Source organism: Pelodiscus sinensis, chromosome 7 (genome assembly GCF_052426305.1).
Source record: "Pelodiscus sinensis isolate ZL-2025 chromosome 7, ASM5242630v1, whole genome shotgun sequence".
NCBI lineage: Eukaryota > Metazoa > Chordata > Testudines > Trionychidae > Pelodiscus > Pelodiscus sinensis.
This window is the reverse complement of record NC_143058.1, coordinates 9201361-9226927: the sequence shown is the minus strand read 5'-3', so window position 1 is coordinate 9226927 and position 25567 is coordinate 9201361. Positions and strand designations below refer to the sequence as shown.

At 44.9% G+C, this 25567-nt stretch overlaps 1 protein-coding gene across 6 annotated transcripts in view; it reads right to left on the bottom strand.

The window, feature by feature from the left end:
• Positions 1–19592: 19592 nt before the first annotated feature.
• Positions 19593–25567, bottom strand: part of GLI2 (GLI family zinc finger 2) — a 276156-nt gene continuing 270181 nt past the window's right edge. For all 6 annotated transcript variants that reach the window (XM_075933075.2, XM_075933077.2, XM_075933073.2 and 3 more), the window contains one exon: positions 19593–25052. In XM_075933075.2, the coding sequence (XP_075789190.2) occupies positions 22702–25052 (2351 nt within the window). In that variant the 3' untranslated portion in view covers positions 19593–22701. The remainder of the gene's footprint in view (positions 25053–25567) is intronic.

The window sequence follows — 25567 nt, the reverse complement described above, 5'->3', positions numbered from 1 at the left end:
GTCGTGCCTCCCCCAAGCAGCCCTTAGCACTGCCCTGAGTGCTCCACGTGGAGCTCCAGACACCACCGCTGCCTCATCGCTGTCCGCAAGTTTGAAACTTGCTGTCCTCCCAGCATGGCGTTGCAGGTTATAAATGCTGGTGCACAGCTCCCACAATTCACAGCTTTGGCCAGTCTCTCCTGCATTCTTGCAAAAGCCACGTCTCTGTTCTCCGGCGGGCGCGCAGGCCTCCTGGTTGCCTTTTCCGCCCGGACGGTCTTTTTTGTTACTGCGCCCTCTGCTGGCCGGGCGCTTCTGCACTCCTTTGGCTGTCCGTAGGCTCCCCCTGCTGGCTGTAAGCCCTTAGTGGAGGCTCCGCTCTTTGCCGGCTTACCTGCTTACATGGGGTCAGCAAAGGTGGCTCTTTGCTTCCACATCCCTGCTCTTGGTTTGAGCAGTTCCAGCAGTCAGTGCAGAACTTCTCTCTTCATCTGCCTGAAGCCCTCCTCTCTAGCTGGCTGGTTCACTCTGTCCCAGGAGCAAAATGCAGCAGTCCTCCTGCGTCTCCAGACAAACTGTATCCCCGTGACTAAAGTATATTCCTTGCTGACTCTTTCGCCTCCTGGGCAAGGCGTTGTGCACACTGGATACTGATGGGCTATAAAGCCCTCGCTGTCAATGTTCTGGGGGCCTGGGGCCACTGCAGAGACGAACTTAGGGAGCTGCTGCCTGGCCTGGCTTTATTGTCCTAGATCCAAAAGTGAAGCTGACTAGAAAGTGAGACTTGGCTGACCAGGGGAGGGGACACAGAGGCCCCTCCCCCTATATCATTTAAAGACCCAGGACCTCACAGACCCCATGAGTGTGGCTGAACCAGGGAAGAATTTACAAATTTACACTGCGCTCTGCCCTGCTCTCTCTTTAACACCAGTGATGTCCCCATTTTATAAGGACAGTCCTGACATTTAGGGCTGAACTGAGGCGAGGGGAGGTTCTGGGCCCTGCACCCCCCTCTGCAGCCAGGGATACAATGTAGAACAGACTTGTTAGCACAGGAACCAGAGGCAGTCAGTACCATCCATCTTGGGGGAAGGAGGGCCAGGGCCCTGGGTCCCCTCCCTGTATCCTAAGCCAGCCCCGACTCACTCACACACTCAGCCACTGGTCCCAGCCCTGCAGGCAGCCCCACTCTCCTCCTTTGTCCAGTTTCCTGGGTAAAAGGAGTCACCTGGTCACATGCCCTTCCTCCCCGGTTCAGGTTACAGACAGCCTGGGCCATTGTGTATGTGCTGGGCTGGAGCAGCCTGGGGCAGTGCCCAGGGAAACTGAGGCAACCCCACAGCATTACTGTACAGGACAGTAGAAATCACATGCAACATCACAAAGCGAACAGAGTAAATACAATCCCCACCTTATAACAAGGGCGTTTTCTTGTGTAGCCACCTATTACCCCGTCCCGATTTTTCACACTTGCTATCTTGTCACCCTAGTTTAAACCCAGCCAGAACCCCACTTTAGAGTAAGCTCCACAGGCTTTGTAGCCTTTAGGGGTAACAAATGCCCCTTCCCTGCTCTCCCTTTTGGTCCATAAATTACATACCGGCAGAGTTGTTGACTCGAGTCCCACGACTTGAACTTGAATCCGACTTAAGTCGCCTAGGTGACTCGACTTGAGACTCAACTTGGGTTCATTGTTTTTGACTTTAGACTCGACTTGAGACTTGCTAATTTTGTTAGAGCGACTTGGTGAAAAAATTGTCCGAAAATGCCGATATTGATGGCTTGTACAAAAGTGACTTGACATTTTTTAAATTAAGACTTGCAACTTGACTCGAAAGTGACTTTAGGGACGCGAGACTCGACTTGAGACTTGAACTGTAGTGACTTGAGACTCGACTTGGACTTGGCAATGATGACTTGAAGACAACACTGAAGATCACAGTAGCACTCCTTGCTACCTTTGGAATGACCTCAGCTTTAGATAACTTTTTTAAACATTTACACCCAAGGCTATTGCCCTTTTAAGTAAGTGATCATTGGCTAATAGTGTAAAGGATTATGGGAAAGGAAGGATCAGTAACTCAGCAATTGAGTCAACGTTGACTTTTTTTATACTATGAACTGGAACCTTCTGAAGTGCTAAAAGCTTTGGTTCCACATTACAACACACAGAGTTCAGCAGCTGTTAAATCCAGGGAGATTTCCATTTAGAACCTCTTGGGCCACATTGCGCAGGCTAGGGGAAGTTACTGATGCATCATAATAACGAATCACCTCGCACTCCTGCATTCAATACGATGATCAAGGTGAAGCTCAAGTAAGCTTTCAATTTATGTTTGAATAAATTTAACGTCTAATTTATGTTTTGCTTCCTATAACTCCTTACAGACCCCAGGAAACAAAGAATATTTGAAATGCAGGGGACTTCAGCCATGACCCCTCTTCACCCCTTTTACCAGTAGCTGAGAGTTGAGCCATCTTAGCATGCATATGCCAGCTCTACTCTGCCCAGAGGCGCCCAGTGCACAGAGGATATTCTCAGGGGGCTACTTCCCCCAATGCATGGGCCCCTTTATGTTAACAGAGCAGTTGAAATGGATCTTATTGTAACTAAGACTCACGCGCCAGTGTTTCTGGAGCAGCTAGGTCCGATCACACAGTGCTTGGGATCCATACAAGAAGAAGCGTCTACACTGCCCCTTCTCGCGCAAGAAAAATCCTCTTGCGCAATGCCGTTACACCTATTATTTTTCAGGAAGAAAGGCATTGTTCAAGAGGGTTTTTCTTGCACAAGAAGGGGCAGTGTAGACGCTCCTTCTTGCGCAAGAGCCTCTTCTGAAAAAAATGGTGGCTCATTAGGTATGCAAATGAGGCTCGGTGATATTCCACGCTTAGCCTCATTTGCATATTACTCGCGAAAGAAGCCGCGAGTGTAGACATAGCCCTAGTGTGGTTACTGAGCAATGCATGTGGTATCTAGACCACAGCAACAGTTAAGACCAAGAGACCTCTACAGCATGGGCTGGGAGCCAGCTGGCTTTTATGGTAGAGGCTCCTATACTCAGCTCCAGAGGTCCCAGGTTCAAATCTGCCTGGTGGCGGTTACACTACCATGTGGCAGTGTTAGCAGGTCTCACAGCTAAGCACAGCCTGAATCTATTTGACTGATAAACGGATTTTAACACAGAACATTTCTTTCGATCTCAGTCACCAGATAAGAGCTAACCCAAGCCCCGTGACTCCACCCTGGCCCTTCCTATTAGGTACTGGACCTGAAAATGTGCCTCTGTTGGAGTTTTGGTTTTAGTTCCACGTTTAAATACAGCTTTGACACAAGGCGATTTATGATTGATTGACCTTAAACAATGACACGGGGAAAACTTTTCCACAGCAGCAAACCTTCCAACTGGGGCCAGAGAGAGAGAGAGAGTGCACTCCAGATGCAGAGAAAGGGATCCTAGCAGCATGTGGTTCTCATACAGCCCAATGCCAAATGTCAGCCTTTAGTGAGCAGTCAGGAGAAATGACAGAAACTTCCTAGAAGAGAGCACCATGTGCCTGACCTTGACCTTGACCTTTGACCCTGAATCAGACACAGATGGGGATGATGTAATATCTTCTGGCTATGGGGAGAAAAGTTCCAGCAAGGATACAATACCTCTTTCCAGTTAACTGTTTAGGACGCCGGGTGGGACTGTGATACAGTAATGAAATGGGGGAGTGTGTGTGCATGCATGCGCACACGCACACACGCTCTCAACTGAGCAGAATCAGAACTACTTATCTGTGGTCTTAGTCTCTGTACTGTTTATAGGTCATGGGGATCCACCTTTTGCTCCTGTGGAAGGGATCTGCAATATTTGGGGTGGAAGTTCTGGACCTACTGGTGCAGTGATGTTTTGTGGGACCATAGTGTGTGACACAGCAACCTCCAGGCATGCTTAGCTGACCGCAGCTTTGTTACACTATGAATACTAATAAAAAGTCTCAGAGGGGTAGCTGTGATAGTCTGTAACTTTAAAAACAATGCAAACACTTCATCAGATGAGACAGGCCAATTGTCGCCTACAGACAACCCCCCTAACGGCAAATACTTACCAGCAGCCACACACCACACCTCAGATAGACTCACCCAGGAACCTACACCTGCAACAAAGCCTGTTGCTAAGTCTGTCCACACATCTATACAAGTGACACCATCACAGGACCTAACCACATAAACCACAACACCCGGGGTTCATACAACTGCACATGCGCTAATGTGATATATGCTATCGAGTGCCAGCAATGCCTTTCTGCTATGTATATTGGCCAAACCAGATAGCCTATGTGACAGGATCAATGGGCACAAATCAGAATTGAGAAATGGTAACACACATAAACCTGCAAGGGAACATTTTAACTTACTTGGACACTCAATGGATTTAAAAGTAGTGATTCTTCTAAAAAGGAATTTCACCACCCAGGTACAGGGAGAGACTGCTGGACTGCAAATCATTTACAAATTTAACCCTGTCAAGCTGGGCTTGAATGAAGATATTAACTGGTTAACACACTACAAAGCCAATTTCTCCTGCCTTTAACATTCACATTTTCACATCAAAAGTTATGAATGGGACACATCCAGCTTCATGAACAGCCTCATTAACAGGGATCCTACAATTGACAGGTAACTGCTTTTGCTGTTATAGATACCTTGGATTCTCTTATTTCCACTCCAACTCATTTGATGAAGTGGGTTTTACCCACAAAATCTCATGCACCAATATATTTGTTAGTCTCTAAGGGTATGTCTACACTACCCTCCTAGTTCGAACTAGGAGGGTAATGTAGGCATACCGCACTTGCAAATGAAGCCTGGGATTTGAATTTCCCGGGCTTCATTTGCATAAGCGGGGCGCCGCCATTTTTAAAACTCCGCTCGTTCAAACCCCGTGCAGCGCGGCTACACGGGGCACGAACTAGGTAGTTCGAACTAGGCTTCCTAGTTCCAACTACTGCTACTCCTCATTCCACGAGGAGTAACGGTAGTTCGAACTAGGAAACTTAGTTCAAACTACCTAGTTCGTGCCCCGTGTAGCCGCGCTGCACGGGGTTCGAACGAGCGGGGTTTTAAAAATGGCGGCGCCCCGCTTATGCAAATGAAGCCCGGGAAATTCAAATCCCGGGCTTCATTTGCAAGTGCGGTATGCCTACATTACCCCGCTAGTTTGAACTAGCGGGGTAGTGTAGACATACCCAAAGATGTCACAGGACTACTCATTATCATGAATGCAAAGTGTTACAGTCTGTGCATCTGATGCAAGAGCAGCAATAGAACTACAAGCTGACTGCTTTAAGAGGCTGCATTTACTAGGAAATGACAGACTACTACAAATTCCCAAAGAGTTTACAGCACCTGTGCAGTATATTACCTTCTGAATGCAGAAACTTGACAAAGACCCAAGCTAAGTGAAACAGCAGCTGATATGATGCTATGTAAAGTTTTCACATAAAGGTGAATTTAAGTTCCAAGAAACTTTTGAATCTGACAGTTGTTTTTCTCTCTCCATACCATGTTGTTCATGTCTCCTAATAAGCATCTTTCATTATCATTACCCCTAATAGTGGTTTATTGTATTAGTTACAGTTAATTTAAATGTTACTGAAGCATTGAAAACAGATTGCAGATGTTTTGAAACAGCTGTTATTTTAATTTTAAAAACAAAATCATGAATATTTATAGGTCATTATTGCTTGGGCCGAATTAGGCTGTTTAAATCGGAGGGAATAGTGCAAAAAAGGTGAATGGAAAAATACTGTCCTGTAAATCATTCTAATTTTGCTTCAAGTTACTCAGTTTCTTTTGTGACTCTTTGAAACCCAGTGCCATTATATATCTAATCTATATCTATCTTCCTGAAACAGCTTCAGTTTTTTGTATTGCATTTCAGAAATAAGCATAGTTAAGATACAATTTGCAGCACAAAACATTGTTTTCTTAGCCCACTGTTTCCAACCCAGTTCACCGTGATCGAATCTTAACTCAAAACGACTCTTTGGGGATGGAATCATCAGCACAAAAACAAAATGAGGTGAAGGTGAAAGGTACAATTGTAAGACTCACTCAGTGTCATTGTCACTTGTAGAAATGCAAAACGTGTTAATTTCATGCACAGTCTCTCTCTCAGTAGGGTCATATTTCCTTCTTTATGGAGAGGAAATGAGGCCATTTTACAATGATGCCTTTAAAGTCTTTCATTCTTGACAATTATTTCTTTAGGTTTAATAAACAACATTTCTACATAATACACTTTATCAGTTGATCATTGCTGCTAACTGAGGGCTTGTCTCCACTTATATGCTGTGGAGACTGCTCTCCCATGGTTCAATTTAGTGGGTCTAGTTAAGGAGCTGCTAAATTGACTACTGATTGCACCCGTGTTGACTCCGGTATGCCACCAGGTCATGAGGAGTCAGGGAAGAAAATGGGAATGTTCTCCCATCAACCTCCTGCAGTGGGGATGCTGTGGAAGTATGACGTAAGCTACGTTGACTCCAGCTACGCTGTTCACATAACTGGAGTTGTGTATCTTAGGCTGACTTTCTTCCCTAGTGTAGACTTTGCCAGAGAAAGATAGAGATAGAGAGAGAGAGGAGATACACTATGGCAAGATTGTTTAGAATGTTTTCCCGAATTTGAGCTTGCTCCTTCAAGTTGAAAACATGACTCCAATGTTGTTGGGTTTGGATCTCCATTGGGAGAAGCTGTGAAAATGGAGTGAAGAGAACTTAAGGAAATCTACTGACATGAGTCAGCAAATGTTGCTAAGTCTTCCTCATGCACAAAGGGACAAACAGGTATTTAAGGGTTAGATAATTATTTCAGAGTCGGGACAATAAAGAGGAAATAGCCCCAGATCCTTTGCAGGTGTAAGTCACTGTAATTCCATGCATTTCAAATGTCACTTTGCAGCATTCATCTGACATGAGAGCAAATGGCAGCTGGCTCAAAGCTACTCCTCCTAGAGCATTGTCATATGGTTGTGACAATTTTCTTCCACTATTTGATCTGAGGAAGTGGATCTGGCCCACGAAAGCTCATCACCTAATAAACCATCTTGTTGGTCTTTAAAGTGCTACATAGTCCTGTTTTTTTGTTCCTCCTAGAGCAGGGAGTGAGTTTCTTGTACACAGAACAGTACAGCAGATAGAATGTCAGTCAGCCACATCATCTCCTTCCCATGACATGCACTACAGACATGGACCAGGGAAATGAAGCGTCCAATGGAAATACTCAAGGTTGCATATTTTTTAGGATTTCAAGATGCTCTTTTGAGCACCTCAGCTGAAAAAACACCTGCCTCTTTGCCAGCTGCCTGGCTGCTTCCCATCTTTCTTCAGTGGGTGTTTCTCTGATGGAAATGTAGCCACAATCCAATTTCGGTGGAGCACCAAACTGGCAGGGGTAGCGCACACAGAAACAAGTAGCCAAGAGAACTGACGGGATTAAAGAACTTGGAGCCATAAGCAATAAGTAGCCTAAATACTTAGTTTTCTCTCCTTCAAAAGGGAATTGTGGGGCTAACTTCATTAAACACCATGCCGTATTCTGACATACAATAATGGGAGCTAAGAACATAGACAGATGAAAGTAGGGAGTGGGAATGGACAAATGTATAACTATCCATGCACATTGCTAAAACATGTGCTTGAATTGGGGATTGCTTCCACCAGGAAGATAAGGTGTTTTGTCATGCTCTGCTTAAGCTACCTCCTAAATTTACCTCAATCCAAACCTAAATCTTCTTGAATCTGGCATACTGTTTTGTCCATGGGCACAAAACTCACAACAGATGTGCATCAGCTAACTAACTAGCGAGCCAGTATGTTGGATGTTAGGAGCTAGAATCCCAGCCAAGACCATCGGAACAGCCACCGATGCATCTGTCTTTGGCGAAAGGGAAAGATCATCTTTACTGCAGCTGACAGGTGAATCTAAAATTGCAAAGAAAACCCACATAATTGCGGTGAGTGAACAAGACAAGATATTTCTATGGCGAGCCACAGCAAGTGTTTTCAGGGAAGGAGGGCAGTAATATACGCCTCTTTGCCTTCTTTCCAATGATCTATGCACATCAATGAAGGTGCTTATGAGCTTCCCATTAGAATATCCTACTAGGCTAGTCAAGTGTGTGAGCCATGTCTGTTGGATTCTGTGAAGTTTGGGTTGCCAAGAGATGGCCAGTGTAGTTCAATGACATCAAGTATGAAGTCAATGGCACTCCAATAGTTTCCATTTGAGGATCTAGCCTAATAATTCCTATATCGAAGTACAGTGTAGTCACGGCAACTGAACTATTACCGAATCCGGAGAAATCAAAAAGAAAATGTATTTACATTTTAAACGAAACACTGGCATTTAAAGCCCACCCTGAGAAACGACATATCCTTTGGAGAAAGCAGGTTTGCAGTCTCATTGATTTCCTCTCCTAAGTATCACAAACTGTCCAGTTACAGTATAAGCTGCCAAAAAGCGAGTTCGTTTCACTTGCTGGCAGATTAATACTGATTCACACATTAATTTTGTCTCTGTATATCAAGGGTGTGCAAGACTTATTTAATTTGCAATAAATATAATTATAGAAATGAATGAGCTATCAAGATTTTTAAAGTATGATCCATCAGTGTTGGCATGACTTGTAATCCTGATCATTAGAAATAAAATGGGTCTTTTGCAGTATGGAATGCAATTTTCCCTGTAGTTTGTCTCATTACTTTCTGACATATGGGTTAATATTAAATTACAATGCCATAATTTTCAAATCAGGGCTTAATTTGTAAATAAGAGGTTAATAAATAACCTCTACAGCTGCAGGCCATATCGTGCCTTCATTCCAATAAAATGTTAAATGTGATACTCTTCTCTTGGTTAGATTATCAGTGTTAACTCCACAGTCTCACTCCATGTACTGCATGTGAAAGGCCCGATCAGACATGTGACCTTGAGGCTTTAGGATGATTTAGTTGGGGTATTGGTCCTGCTCTGGACAGGGGGCTGGACTCGATGCCTCCTGAGGTCTCTTCCAGCCCTAGATTCTAGGATTCTACCAGTGTGTTGGGGACTTTGCTTAACTTACCAGTGGACTGTAAGGGATGATTGGTACTTCAGCTTTCTCAGTCTGGGAGATGTCCCTCTTCAATGGATTTTTATGCCCATTTGTAGCATTCTTTTTCCTGAGAATGCATCCCTGGCACAGATCTGCTGGTACTTTTCATTCCTACCTTCTGCTTCAGAGCCTTCAGTAGCCATTTTTCTGCATTGGCTGTCGATTAAGAGTCAATATTTCCCAACATACCGCACAGCCACCACAGTTTTAGTTTACACTGGCGACTGAAGGAGAACTATGTTATTTCAGATCATAGGATTGAAAAATGGCTTTTTTTTTCTCATTTAATTTATCAATTGCTCTGCGGCAGTTAGCTCCCAAGCCAAAGTTCAATGAAGTCAATTGGGCTACGTCTAGGTTCCATCCCTTTTTCGTAAAAGGGATGCAAATTAGACGTATCACAATTGCTAATGAAGCGGGGATTTAAATCTCCTCTGCTTCATTAGCATAAAAATGGCTGCTGCTTTTTTTTGGCACGGAGTTTCGCTGGAAAAAAGCGCCAGTCTAGATGCGGATCTTTCAGAAAATAAAGGATATTCTTAAAATAAGGGATAAAGGATCTTTCGGAAAAGGCTTTATTTTCCGAAAGATCCGTGTCTAGACTGGTGTTTTTTTCTGGCAAAGCTCTGTGCCGAAAAAAAAGCAGCAGCCATTTTTATGCTAATGAAGCAGGGGAGATTTAAATCCCCGCTTCATTAGTAATTGCGATACATCTAATTTGCATCCCTTTTACGAAAAAGGGATGCAATCTAGACGTAGCCTTGGTGTCTTGTCATTGGTTGCACTGGGGTTGGGATCAGACCAGTTTCCTCATGGAATGAGGATATAAGATGCTGCTTTCAGTAGGATGGCCCACGGACCAGGCCACTCACAGGAAAGGAAAGGCTGGTTCAAAAATATTTTCCTCCTTGGAGGCTATAGGCTGTTCTATGACATTGTAGTTCAATTTAGGGAACTTACCAGAGCAAACGGGTAACCAGATGCTGCCTTTCACTGATAGACCTTAAAATCACACAGAGAACTTTTGAAATGTGACAGACACTTTTCATTGGATTACAATCACCTTCCATTCTTCTTCAGGGACCAGCAGTGAGTAGCCATCTCTATACTGAGGCTAGTGAGTAGACCACAAGTAGCCCTCTTATCTCAGTGGGCTGCAAGGCTGTTGTAACCAAGACAATCTTCCGGGGTAGAGTAGTTTTGTGAACTATGGGTGTGTGCCTAGAACTTACAGGGTATGCCGATAGAACTGTAGCAGTGTTTTGATTGGATGAAGAGGGAGCACATGGCTCTTATGGTCAATGCGTGCAATCAACACGCAGCTCACGTCACGTGCCCTTGAAAAAACCTATGTAGAGAAAAGCCAGCAGAATCTGGCAACCCTGTATGTGGCCACCAATTCACAAAATGCTGCATGAGCCACATATAGAACCCCATTAGGCTGTATGCCCTTCATGCTATACCCTATGGGAGGGATTTTCTAAAGTGTTCTGCATGTCCCTAACTTCATTCCCAATGAAATCAGGGCATGTTTTTCCACTGACATCACTAGGAAGCAGGGTTAGGCCAAGATGGTGGATTTAAAAAAAAATTCCACTTCCAAAAATATCTTATGGGAAAAATGTTCCTGAACAAAAAGACATTATTTGGATTAACCTGGAGCAATCTGAACCCCCCTCCCCCTCCCCCCACACCAATTTAAAAAAAAAATTAAAAAAGACTACCTCGGCCCTAAAATCAGACACACCTTTAAAATCACCATCCCTAAAACAATGCATAACAATCAGATTAAAAAATATTAGATTTCCAGGATTTCATTTAGGGTGTGTCTACACGACACTGTTATTTTGAGATAAATAGCGTTATTTTGAAGTAACAATGCAATGAGTAACAATTCTACACAGCCATTCTGTTATTTTGAAATAATTTTGAAATAAGGGACGGCTTGTTCTGAAAACTGTAAACCTCATTCTACAAGGAATAACGCCTATTCCAAAATAGCTATTTCAAAAGAAGGCGTGTGTAGATGCTCCACTGCTGCTATTTCGAAATAGTCTCTCATCAGGGCCATTCTAATTTATTCCTCCCCAGTGCCTCCTGGGGCTCTAAATCGAGATAGCACGTCTACATTAGGGAAGCCTGCCTCGGACTAATTTTGAGCCTTCTCTGTAGTGTAGACGTGCTATTTCGAAATAAGCTATTTCGCAATAACTATTCCGAAATAGCTTATTTCAAAATAGTTGTGTCGTGTAGACGTACTCTTAGTATGAAAGTAATCTCTCTTACACATACTTTTGCTTTTATTTTTGTGGATGACCAGGGTGACAGCAGGTAAAACTGAAATGTTCTTCACTGCTTAGGTATTAATAGCTGAATCTGACTGAGGGGATTTGACAGGAAAGCAAAAGTCATCATGTGACCAGGGTCCACTTCGTGGTCAGGGTAAGTGAGCTTTAGTTCTTCTCCACTGGTTTGGGTGAGAATTGCCAGGAGAGCCGGGGCCTGCATTAGAGGCCTGCTGTCTCTCACATAAAGCTGCTTGCACTTAAAAAATGCCAAACTACAGGGAATTAAATCATAGAGTGTAGGGCTGGAAGGGACAGTGTGAGGTCAGCTAGCCCAGTCCCCTGCACTCAAGGCAGGACTAATAATAACTATCCCAGTGCTCACTAGTGGTTGTCGACCTTGGCATCAAAAACCTCCAGTCTTGGAGAATCCACATTCTCCATCGGCAACTAATTCCAGTGCTTATCTACCCTGAATATTTCCCTAAGATTCAACCTAAACTTTCCTTGCTACAGTTTAAGCTTGTTACTTCATGTCCTTTCCTCAGAGATTAAGGAGAACAATTTTTCATCTGTTTCTTGTAACAACCTTTAAGTTACTTGAGGTTACCTTTAAGTAACCTTTAAGTTACTTGAGCTCCCCCTCCCCCCAGTCTTCTCTAGATTAAGCAAACCCAGTGTTTTCAATATTTACTCACAGGTCATGTTTCTTAGCTCTTTAATCATTTTTATGCAAAAACTTACATTTTATTGGTATGTTTATTTCCAGGTAGTCAGTTTTGCTTCTTTGAGGCCTTCTGGGAGGTCACAGCCAGGTCCCAGACTTTTCCTGGGACATACCTCATGTGGAAGCACTTTGGAATAAAACTTGTTAGTGCACTAGAATACTGGTGTCTCTGGTTAGATTTGTGTTGGTTTGTGTGGAACCAGCTTTTCAAAGAATGCTTACCTGCTATTTAAATACCTTAGTAAGGCCCGTATTTCCAAATGTGGCTTGCTGGCCAGAAGTTTGACTCCATTGCTGTAAGAATTTTTTTTTCCACATTAGCCTGGAAGATCTCTCAGTCTCAATGAATCAAGGGAAAGAGATGCCTTCCTACCCACCAGGACCGTGAGAATACCTCTTCTCCCCCACTGCATGTTTTGTGTTCCACAAATTATTCTAGGAGTATTTGTTTAGCCTAAGCACAGTCAGACTACGCTCAGAAGGAGGTTTGGAAAGTAGATGGGGCTAAATGAGACTTAAAAGATAAGCACCTGGTGCTGGATCCCACATAGAACGTTCCTGGTTTTGATTTACCATGTTCATATTTGTCAACTCTGAACTGAGTGTGAAAAAGCCATTTCTGTATTAGAGATGGACATCTCTTGTAGAAGCGGAAAATCTAGGATTCACTGGCATGCGAGTGTGGGTCCCCACGTCAGACCAGGAAAAATACCATGACCTATTGTCCAATTTATAAATAAGACAGTGGCAATATTGCAATAGATTCTGCTATGCCTGAGGTAGCCATTTGGCTCGATCAACTTCAGGTGAAATTGTAGTTGTTGCAGTATACCGGCCATGTGAATGAAGAAAAAGAAGGTCTCTCAATATGGAAGCAGCATAGAGGCCTTTGAAACTTTTCCATTGAAACATTTTATTGATAGAACCATTTTTTTCTATGAAATGGAAACTTTTACTCCAAAATTTTCTTTTTCGTCAATTAGTTTTTAGGATTTCGTTAAAAATTCCACCTCTTGCCTCCACCCCCACCCCGAATGCAAAGAAAAAAAAACAATTTCCTGACTGTTTGTAAAATAGAGCAAAGCCTTCTCCATGTCTGGCTAGGTGACCTGTCTTCACCCACCAAGGAAAGCCATGGATTTGTGGCTAGTGGTTTTCATCATTATATTAAGCCTGCTCTATCGCTAAGAATGAAATGCACTTTGCTGCAGCTCTGACAGCCATGAAAAATTTTGCACGGTGTGTGGTGCTGCTAGATTGACCCAATACTGTAGATTTACACTATAGACACAACTAGGAAGACAAACAAATTCTTCCAGCTGCCTAGCTAACCGCCTCCTGGAGAGGTGAATTACATTGGTGGAAACAAAACTCCTTGGCTACGTCTACACTGGCCCCTTCTTCGGAAGGGGCATGCTAATTTTGAACTTGGGAATAGGGAAATCTGCGGGGGATTTAAATATCTCCCGCGGGATTTAAATAAACATGGCTGCCGCTTTTTTTCCGGCTTGGGGAAAAGCCGGAAAAAAGCGTCTAGACTGGCGTGATCCTCCGGAATAAAGCCCTTTTCCGGAGGATCTCTTATTCCTACTTCAAAGTAGGAATAAGAGATCCTCCGGAAAAGGGCTTTATTCCGGAGGATCGCGCCAGTCTAGATGCTTTTTTCAAAGTAGGAATAAGAGATCTTCTGGAAAAGGGCTTTATTCTGGAGGATCGCGCCAGTCTAGACGCTTTTTTCCGGCTTTTCCCCAAGCAGGAAAAAAAGCGGCGGCCATGTTTATTTAAATCTCACTGGGGATATTTAAATCCCCCGCGGATTTCCCTATTCCCAAGATCAAAATTAGCATGCCCCTTCCGAAGAAGGGGCCAGTGTAGACGTAGCCCTTCTGTTTATGTAGGATGTGTCTTCACTACAGCAACATTAGAGCTGAATCCTTGCAGTCACATAACTTAGGGACTGAAACAGGGCCAGAAGCTGGGTTCTTATTAGGGGTCTTTTAGACCAAGTGCAACACTGTGGCTGTGTCTACATTGGCGCAAAACATGCTGCCTGTCTACACTGGTGGGGAATTATTACGCAAGAACAGTGATGTTCTAATGTATGAAATCAGTGCTTCTTGCACAAGAACTATGATGCTCCCACTCAGGAATAAGCCCTTGTGTGCAACTGTTCTTGCACAAGAGGCCAGTGTAGACAGGCAACATGAATTTCTTGCGCAAGAAAGCCCGATGGTTAAAATGGCCATTGGAGATTTCTTGCGCAAGAGAGCGTCTACACTGGCACAGATGCTCTTGCACAAAAGCACATCTCTTGCGCAAAGGCACATGCCAGTGTAGACACTCTCTTGCGCAACTACTTTAACGCAAGAGTTCTTGCGTTAAAGAGTATTTGCGCAAGATCACGCCAATGTAGACGTAGCCCAGGGCTCTTGTCAGTCAGTAAGGGTGTGTCTAGACTACATGGCTCCGTCGACGGAGCCATGTAGATTAGGATTATAGGCAAAGGCAAATGAAGCCGCGATTTAAATGATCGCGGCTTCATTTACATTTACATGGCTGCCGCGCTGAGCCGACAAACAGCTGATCAGCTGTTTGTCGGCTCAGCGCACTAGTCTGGACGCTCCCCTGCCGACATCAAAGCCCTTTGTCGGCAGCCCGTTATTCCTCGTGGGATGAGGTTTACCGGGGCTGCCGACAAAGGGCTTTGATGTCGGCAGGGGAGCATCCAGACTAGCGAGCTGAGCCGACAAACAGCTGATCAGCTGTTTGTCGGCTCAGCGCGGCAGCCATAGAATCATAGAATCATAGGACTGGAAGGGACCTCGAGAGGTCATCGAGTCCAGCCCCCCGCCCTCAAGGCAGGACCAAGCTCCACCTACACCATCCCTGACAGATGTCTATCTAACCTGTTCTTAAATATCTCCAGAGAGGGAGATTCCACCACCTCCCTTGGCAATTTATTCCAATATTTGACCACCCTGACAGTTAGGAATTTTTTCCTAATGTCCAATCTAAACCTCCCCAATTTACATTACATGTAAATGTAAATGAAGCCGCGATCATTTAAATCGCAGCTTAATTTGCCTTTGCCAAAACAATAAACCTACATGGCTCCGTCGACGGAGCCATGTAGTTTAGACGTACCCTAAGAGTGCATGACAATGATAATTACTGCTCTCCTTGCATATGTCTGTGGTGAGAATAAATCCTGTGTGGACTTGGCTTTCTCTGTTGTTAGAAATCATTATGGAGGTGTAAGTGATTGCACTGGAGGCATTTTAATTCAGCATCTTAGGCCTACAACATTGGGTCTGTCAAAGCTGTTCCCCACTTTGGCACTTCGATTGCAGATAGTGGGGGCCCCAAGAGACCTTAAAAATACCTTGCCTCTATAAGCTTCTGTTTTAAAAACTCCCCAGGGTCACAGATTCCTGACCTTGGGAGGTAGCTGCCACCACCCAAGTGAAAACAAAAGCCACCTTTTTTTCTAGGACCCAGGAAGAGTCACTTGGCAACTTCTTTCAAAGAGGTACCCCAAGCTCTTTTACCACAAGAGAGCTTGAAAAAACAAACTCTAATCTCTGATAGTTGCCCTCCCAGTTTTAGGCATGCATACACAGACATCCCATTGCCTTCCAGGACACAAGAATCAGATCATAGTCTTAAAAATGTGATTTTATTAATCAAACAAAAAGCTATACTTGGTAAAGCAGACTTGGTTGCCAAGTGTTTTAGAGCAACTGAGTAAAAAAACAGATTAAAGCACAGAGAATTGCTTCACTGGGATCCAGCTTTAGTTACAGGCCCTGCGGGAGGCACATGGGCTCAGCACAGAGTTTAACTAAACTACAAAACAACAGACATAACCTGATCGCATCTAACTTAAAACATTCCCTATCTACTCACATATCTGTACTTCCAAGGTCCAGTCCATTTCTAGGAATGGTATTCCTGCCTGGTTCAATTCATCTTTCCCCCCAGCTCCTTGTTTAAACTCCAACAAAGGAGACTGAAGCAGGGAACCTGTTTTTCAATTAAAATCTTAACACTCTCTTCCCATTGGCTCTCCTGGCTCTGTGCTAACACTTCCTGGATTTTTTCAGAGATTCTCTGATTCTTTGAGTTTAACCCTTTATAGGCAGTACTTCTCATAGCCATCAGAGGGTCTCTTAAGACACCTGGTTCCTGATTCCAATTAGCTGCATAATCTGGTCAGATCAGGTAACTTTCCTGTACCTCATGCTGATGGATAGAAATGTTTACTGAGGATCAAACTATTACTACAGAGCATTATATTTCTTAGAAAGTTAGTGTGTTTTCTGTTAGCAAATCATTTGTGGACCATTTCAATGCCAGTTGTATTTGTATTTCTTAATCATTCATCCAATAGTTTTGCCAAACAATTCAGGAACTATTGACTTATTTGTTATTTTTCTGTCTGATTGGCCAAAGTCTCATAGACTCATAGACTTTAAGGTCAGAAGGGACCATTATGATCATCTAGTCTGACCCCCTGCACAGTGCAGGCCACAGAATCTCACCCACCCCTCCTAGAATAATGAGGATATTGTTCCCATTCCCTGACTTGATGACAGAAAACTTCCAAAGAGACAGCATAAATTTTGTATTCGCATGCTCAAAACTTGAATTTATGTTTGAATAACTGATTGTCACCAGAACAATGAATCATGCATCCCCATGAAAAAATAACCAACCAAAATGAGCCGTTTTATTCACAAAGTATTTTCAGATCAGAATTTGTGGCGTTTCAGATCGGCTCTAAAGCTTCCTCTACACAGTGTTTCCAAAATGCCGGGGGTATGTGTAAAGTGCATAAAATGGAACTGGCATTAAGGAACCAGGCATCCTAATCCGCTGCATAGTCCAGTAGACCCCTTGTGGCTCTTGGTTAAGTGAGTTCACATGTTTGCCTGCTTCATGAAAATCATAACATTTCACAGACACTGATTCATTTTGTTACTTTCTTTGGGGGAGGGCACATGAGGTTGTCTGGCCAAACCTTTACCATGGATTTTTGCATTTATTTGCCAAGGTCACCAACAGGCAGCATTAAACTTCATGCTCTGGTCAAATTCTGACTCCAGTAATTCAATTCTGCCTACATGCATTTCCCTCTGTGATCTTACTGGGGAAGCTCTTCCTTATTCCCCAGATAAAAATGATTCCTGCCACACCTTCATTTCCTAGTGTGGGTCGAGAGGCTTTCTATACCTGCCCAGAGTTTGGGGATCCTTCTTGATGAAGGATACAAGATTATTGATATTCTGCTACTTGGATTGTAAACTCTTTGGGGCAGGGTCTGTCTTTTAGGTCTGTGTTTGTACAGCACCCAGCACCAGGGGGTTCTCGTCCGTGGTCATGACAATACAAATAATAATACAAGTAGTAGTGCAGGGAGGTGTTCAACATTATACAGACCAGGCGGAGCCTGCAGAGTGCAAGGTAGCGCTCTCTGAAAGAAACGACCCATTGAGCAGCCCTGGGGGTAATAAGCCAAGTGTTTCCATAAACCCACAGTAAATAGGCTACATTTCCAGCACATCATGCGGTAATGTAACTTAGCAACTACCTTATCCATTAAGAGAAGTCAGGCAGCTAAGCGTCTGCATACACAGGTGAAAATCTAGCCCTGGGGTTGCAGATGTTGGTGCAACTGCAGGAGACTACAGCATATGTAAAAGCTTCACTTTTTTTTTTAAACATTTATAGTGAACATATTTAAAGTAGTCATTTACCATTTTACATGAACCATAAATCATGGAGGAGGGAAGGGAAATAAATGCATGGGCTGTAACACAGGTTGTTTTGTAGCTTCTAAATTTCTTACGTGTTAGGTCATTTTGCTTACAAGTTAAATGGTTGTCTGAAAGAGGCCTTGGTTGGTCATAAATTGTCCTTCCAGTAATATAAAACATACCGTTTATTTGCAACACACGTGCTCTTCCAAGTAGATCCAACTGCTCATAAAGAACAAGAGCTTCTGTCATCTCTGAGACCACTGCAATAAAGAGGCCATTGGAATGACTCTGTACTCAGTAGGCGAGCAATAAGATCCAGCAACAGTAGCTTTTATGGTTTCTGTCTCCCCACCCCTCCCCTGGACAGCATTACATTTAAGCTCAATTTTAAAGGATCACAAAGGATTTCATATTGAAATCAATGGAACCTTGTAATGGTCCCATGGATTTCAATATGAAGTAAGGCACCACTCAGTTAAAGAGGTGAGAATTTGGCCCAAAGAGATCATTTATTTTAGTTAGGGAGGCTACTGATTAATGTGCCTGATCTCAGCTGTGCCTGAGGCCACGGTTTATTAATGGGCCTTCATTGTAGCAAAAGGACTGTTGTAATTCCAGTGTTTCCAGGCCTGCACAAGAAGCCTTTTGAGAAACACAGATGTGCACTGTGCTGTACATTGCAGGATGCGCAAGCAATAAAGCAGCGTGAGTGGTCACAATTCATCTGCGCAACCCCTGGGAATCTAGCCCCAGTGGAGAGAAATGTAGAGTTTAAAACACACGCAGAGGTGGGTTTCCCATCAAACACTCAGGTAGCTCATCCAAGTCAGGGAGTCTCAGTAGGAGGCAACCCAGGTTTCATTCAATCCTGCCAGTAGATTTGCTGCTTAGCACGTCACCAGCTGCTGTTCCATAGGAAACAAATAGACAGACTTCCCCTTCACAACACCAACACAACACAATTGATAACTTATTTTAAAGGCCCATCCTAGCTTAGCCCTGCCTTACCTTTCTTCTCCTGTGTGCAATTGAGCCATCAATGTCTATCTCCGCTCTGCCAATCACACCAGCCTTAACATCCCATGTGTCACATTTCTGACAAAGCGCCTCAATGTTTTCTGCCTTGCTGGCCCCTTATGTGTCCAAGGGATTTGCCGCAAAATCCCCCAAAGCCACTACCTTGTCCTCCATAAAACTCAACTTTGCCATGAAGCCTGCAAAAGACTCAGCAATGCAGTGTTGTGGTAATGTCTCAGGGCCCGGCTATTCGAGAGATGAGGTGGGGAAGGCAATATCTTTTATTCGAGCAACTTCGATTGGAGAGAGAGAGAGAGAGAGAGAGAGAGAGAGAGAGAGAGAGATGCTTTTGAGCTTACACAAAGCTCTTGTTTCTCCCACCAACAGAATTTGGTTTACTAATAGACATCACCTCCCCCACCTTGGCTCTCAACAGGGAGGCAGGAGATGTGTTGTGAGTGTGGTTTATCACACTGCCCAGACGCCTTTCTGGTATGTTGCACGCTCTTCATCAATGTGTTGTCTCTTTCTGTAGTGCCTCCGCCTGTACTTGGATTGTCCCCACATCAGGAACCACTTTTGTGTTCTCTTTGTACAGCACCTACCATAAGCAAGCCCTGGAGCTGCCTGAGCTTCTGGTTGCTACCACAATACAACAACAATGAAACACAGGATGTTATGAAAAAAAATTACTTTTTAATGTACAAAAGGCTTATATACATGTTCAGCGCGTTGCCTCCATTTTTACGATGTAGAAAACAGCTAAAAATGTCCTTAAGATATAAATTTGACAGAACAATTCACCTACTGTGCTTTTAGTAATGATGTCTTCTATACAGAATATATACAGAGCTGGGAAGGGTTATAACACTATGATTTCAGGAAAGGAAGGAAGACCACCTGTGGAGAACGACAGGAACCATGACAAACTGGAGCTATGGTTTTGCTTCAGGGTTTGATCTTTTCTTGTTATGCGCATTGGCTGAAGCAGGGCTCATTGAGAAGCATCTGAATCCACTGAATAAATCAGGCTAACACAAAGGCCCAACCAGTTGCCGCTCTTGGCAAAATGTGTGCCCAGAATGGTTCAGAATCCTAAAACGCGCCCCATCCTCTTTCGTTAAATGCAAAGGGCGAAACCACAGGGGAGTCCATACCATGAACTCAACAAGCTGGATCATTTGGAATTCATCTGTCTGGGTTAGGCATATGTGTTGCCCCTGCTGATCCTGCTTTCCTAGCACAGCAATGAGCTCCAGCCAAGTCAGGAAGGTTTGACGATATGCAAGGAATGCAGGATCAAGTCCAAGAAGTAGGGTGGGCCAGGTTCTGCTATGTTCACTCACACCTTAATCTTCGAACAGTCCCATTGAAGCGAATAGGACTAGCTGTGGAGTAGGATGCGACCCACCACAAATAAGGCTTTCATTCTGGCAATATGGTAAATACACAATGTATTATGTTCTGGTGTATCTGGCATCACAATGTTTGGGTAAGAATGACGGGCATTCCTGCCACAGCCTCAACTCATGCTAGTTTCAGTGCAGTGTATGTGGCCTTGGTGAGGACAAAAGGAGAGCAAGGGGACTGTAGAAAGCCCCTTGAAAAAGCACCCAATGGAAGCTGCAGTTTGCTGGGCTACATTCAGGCTATGTCTAGACTGCAAGCCTCTTTCGAAAGAGCCTCTTTCAAAAGAGAGCGTCTAGACTGCACGCGGAACTTTCGAAAAAGCAAGCCGCTTTTTTGAAAGAAAGCACCCAGTGAGTCTGGATGCTCTCTTTCGAAGAAGCCCTATTTACATTCAAGAACGCCTTCTTTCGAAAGAGCACTTTCGAAAGAAGGCGTTCTTCCTCGTGAAATGAGGTTTACCGCCGTCGAAAGAAAAGCCGCGTTCTTTCGATTTAATTTCGAAAGAACGCGGCTGCAGTCTAGACGCAGGTGAAGTTTTTTCGGAAAAAGGCTACTTTTTCCGAAAAAACCCCTGAGTCTGGACACAGCCTCAGTGAAGAATCTGGCAATGAATGAGCGGGAAGGGCAGAGTCTTGCTAACAAGATGCCATGCACGTTTGGTTGGTGTTTGGACTCGAGATGGAATTTCCCACATGTGCCTTTCCCCAGGATAGACTGAACGCTACCCTCCCGGGAGGAGAATTGTCTTTTTGAGATGTGGCAGTTTTCAGGGAGGTCTGTCTTCACCGTGTTTCCCCTTTGGTCTAACAACAATAATAAATGCCACACGAGTCTTTCCACTGACTTCAAGATAAGGCCCTAAAATTGCAATAACTGTTCACCAGCCTATATAGTTTGTGGAAGATTTGCTTGTGGTGAGATTTTTCCTATCCACCTACATGGGTAAACGTCAGAGAGGCTTTTACCCACAGCTCTGATGCCCTGCTACAAATGCCAGATATTTGACTCCGGGCTTGTCTCCTTAAACATTTAGTTTGTGGTAAGCTGGGGTGGGAATCAGCCTGCGAGGCAGACCCTGCGGATGTGCATTTACGGTTTGTTGGTGAACCTGGATCGGGTCCTGTTTCAAAGAGGACAAGGCCAAAGTGTGAGAACTGTGAATGTGCATCAGTTAGTGGACAGTTAATCTGAGGCAGGCTAGAACAAGGCAGAGTCACACCTTACCTTGCCATAACCTAATCATTTGTGTAGACGAATCCTAAGCTAAATAATTATCTACCCCCCATCATCTTGGTGAGGAAAAAATTAGAGCTGAGCCACTGTGAAGCCTATTAGCAATTTTCATAGATTCATAGTTTTTGACACCAGAATGGGCCACTGATATCATCTAATCATACGACAGGTACAACACAGACCGTAGGCTTCCCCGAATGAATTCCCGCACAACCCCCTGATTTACACACATCGTTTGAGGCCCTAGATGAAAGTCACTACTCTACTGAAGTCACTACTGACAGGATGCAAAATTAAGCATGTGCATAAACCTTTGCAGGATCGGGGCCTTCTTGCCATGAGAGAGGCTTTCAGAGAAAAGGTATTTTCAGGACTCTGCTAACCTACCCATGATAAAACTATACTGTAAACCCATCTGACAAAAGGGGGCATTAATCTTTCACGTGTCCCATCAATGTGTCTTTCTGATGTTTTCCCAACACTCTTATGCTTGATAAAAGTATATTTCTTTTGATTTTATAGACACTGGATTGGATTTTTATGGAAGAGATGCCTTGACTACTCAACACTAAAGCATAGAAAGGCACTTTTTGGAGAAGCTGTTTGGAACGAATGCTTTTCCACGAAGCCGCAAGATACAAAGAATGATTGAAAATGATATTGCTGGGAGTGGTTTTTTGGGGTGATGCAACTGAATTCTTATCTCATTGGAGAAGAATACGCAGTATGGCTTTTATTCAGATCAAAAAGACACCCCTCCGGTTCTTTCTGGCCTAAGTTGAGACATGGGATTTTTGCAGACGTAACTTAAAGAAAACAAAAGGAGGTGACCAACATGGGCTATTTACAGGGAAGGATTTCCTTTGTACTCATTCTTATGCAATAGTCTTATTTGGTGAGGACATTGCTCAGACCCCTGAAAAAACAAGAAAAAAATAATACTAGAGGTTGCACTCTTTCAGCGCTAAAGAGCTTTCAGATAGTTTACATACGTCTGTACAGAGACATTTTTTACTTTCAATCCCTTTAATGTATTTTATACTTGTCAAAAATGCTACTCTAGAGAAACGGATTATTTTTAAAAAGCACATTCATAAAACTGCTTTGTGTAGAGTCCCCGGATAAACCGTCGGGCTCTATCCTTAGGACATCAGGTTAAGAAATTTACTCTCTTCGGCCAGGGTGGTGAGCATGGAGCTCATGTTGCCGATCGCCATGTTGCTTATCCCCGCTGGTATGGACGGCAGTGTCAGAGAGTTCCGTGGAGTTGTAAGGCGAGAGGAGTTCTGGGAGAGATTCTGTAGAATGCTAGGGCTGAGGGTTCCTGACATCAGGCTCGACTGGTCTCCATCATCCATGATGGCATCAAAGTCTATCTGAGCAGGTTCCAGACCTTGTGAGTCCACTGTGCTTGACACCTGGTTAGCGCCAGGAGAAGGCATGGCAGCTGGCTTGATATTCAAGGCACACTGCTGCTGTCCGACGCTACAGTCCCCATGGTCGTCAAAGCTGCCATTTTGTTCATACATGTGGATTTGACCATAATAGTACAAACTGTTTTCCCTAACGCTGTTTGCACATTGCAGAGGCTGCATTGACACCGGATTGTTGGTTCTTTTCGGAGCGACCTCTTCTGTTTCCGGGCCAGGCCTCACGGTGTTAGCGGGGTGGGGAGTTCTCATGTAACCTAGCGGCTGCATGTTGCGTAGCCCTCGATGCCTGTTGATGGGACTAGGGTCAGATGGAGGATGAGGCTGTACCATTCCAGGAGTGTAGGTCTGGCCAGCTGAACCCATTACGCTCTGTTGGGGCTCAAAGTTTGGCTGATTTGAGGTCATTAAAGAAGGGGTCTGATAGAACCCCTGCTGAGTCATGGGGAAACCCATGGGATTTGTCTGAGATGAATAGGTCTGCTGACCTTGCTCGTGCATGGCCTGAGTCAGTCTATTACTATTGACCATTAAAGAGGGATCCATCGCCATGTCCATTTGCGGAGGATGAACGTGTGGGCCAGACTTTACTACCATGTTGCTACAAGAAGGGGATAGCTGGTTTGGATCTCCACTGATTAAATTTGGGCTCAGCATTTGATGAGCCTGATTATACCCTTGGTGCAGGCTCACATCTGAGCTCATATTCGGGCCTGGATTCATCTGCTGCTGCCTCAGCTGCATACAGTTTAGCCTTTGTCCATCCATGCTCACATTTCGTTGCATAAAATTCTGCTGCGTTACGTTCACATCATTTGGACTCATCTGCATTTGCGGCTGGTTAAAGTTCGGATACGGACCAAAGTTCTGCTTCTGCTGGACCACCGCTAAGTTTCCGGGAGAAAATGATTGCTTCACTTGGTTAGGCATTACATCAACGGTACCTGAGCTAACCTCGTTCCATTGCACGGGCATGTGGTTTTTGTTCACGTTCGAGGGAGCACCAAAGCTCATGTGGCAGTCTGCTAACCCTGGACCCAAATGGCTCACGCTTGTGTCGGGTCCGACCATTCTGCGCTGGCTAGGCAAGTTCTGAGGTTGCAGTTTCCCACTGCCTTGGAAATTCGGCATTTCATGACTGTATCCCATGGACGTGTTTTCCACAGCTGTCCCGTTGTTCTGAGAGTTGATATATTGCACTACATCATCTGGCAGCATAATGTCATCCTCTCCAATGGAGCCCTCGGCCTCACCTGACATGGTTTCCATGGCAATATTTTCACTAATGCTCAGAGGTCGAGGGGAATAGCCGTGCCTGGCCAGGCTCCCATCAGAGCGGGTGTAGCTCGAAAGGCTGCAGTTCCTTCTGTCCACAGGATGTGGTGGTGGGTTGAGGGGGTTCATGTTGTTGGTGCTGTTGAAGCGAAGAACTCTAGGGAGGGACAGGGGATCTGCAGCAGGTCTCCTCACAGGATCACTCGCGCGTCTCGCATTGTGGCCGGGCACCTCTTGGGGAAAAGCCGGGGCTGCTGCGTACCCATAAGTGCTGCCATCACTACAGCGCCTTGGCCCAGGAGGGAGGCGAAATGAAGGCAAAGCAGGATCCGGCCCATCGAGCAAAGAGATCTTGTTCTTCAGACTCATTCTTTCCAAGTTTGGGAGCGGTGTGGGAGGAGGGCCCCCCGTGGCAGCAGCATACTTGGCTTTCAGCCGGTAGTGCTGGGCTGGCGTGAGGTTGAGCAGGCCTGGTATCCCGCTACACTGGCTGGCTTCGCTTGACCTGCGTGAGGCGTCGGTAGAAATCGGGTCATAGGAGTCGGCAGAGCTCGTGTTGTTAGGGCGATTCCCGAACTGCGAAGCTTCACTGGAACGGCGACTAGAGAAGTAAGGGGAAATCCCCGATGATCTGCGACTGACCGTGTAGGCCGAGCTGATGGTGCTTGTCGTACTGTCACGGCGTTCATTGAGCTGATTCAGCATCGTGATCTCGTTTACAGACAGCTCCGTTATTCTAGGATTAGGCAGTGCAGCAGAGGAAACACCAATATTTTCTAGCATAGAGCCTGGAGAAGGGTTGGGGAGGAAGACAAAAGGTTTTGTTAGCGGAGAGGGCTATTTCATGGGGAATGGCTACATTCCATTCACTGTTGTTCTTAGTATCCAAATATTTTCTGGGTGTATTACCCAACAGAAAAATGAGGTAAACGTGACTAGCTGGTCATGGAGTTAGCCATGTGGATCGACAGAAATGCCAGAAACTGAACAAGGTGGGGAGGCAGCCAGAAGGGGTGGGGCCTCAGGCGGAAGGGGCAGGGCATAAGGTGGAAGGGGCGGAGCTGGGGCCAGCCTCTCCCGGTCAGCTCTTCAGCACTGCCCGGAGCATGCTGTCCAGGGCTCCAGCAGTGATATAAGGGGCCATGCACTCCAGCTGCTGCCACTGGTGGCCGGGCTGGAGCAGCCCCCTGCCCACGTCAGGCTGGGGGCTGCTCTAGTCCGGCCAGACCACCTCTCTGTGCTGCAGTGCAGTGGGCTCGGCCTGGCCGGAGCAGCCCACCACAGTGCAGACGAGTGGAGGGTG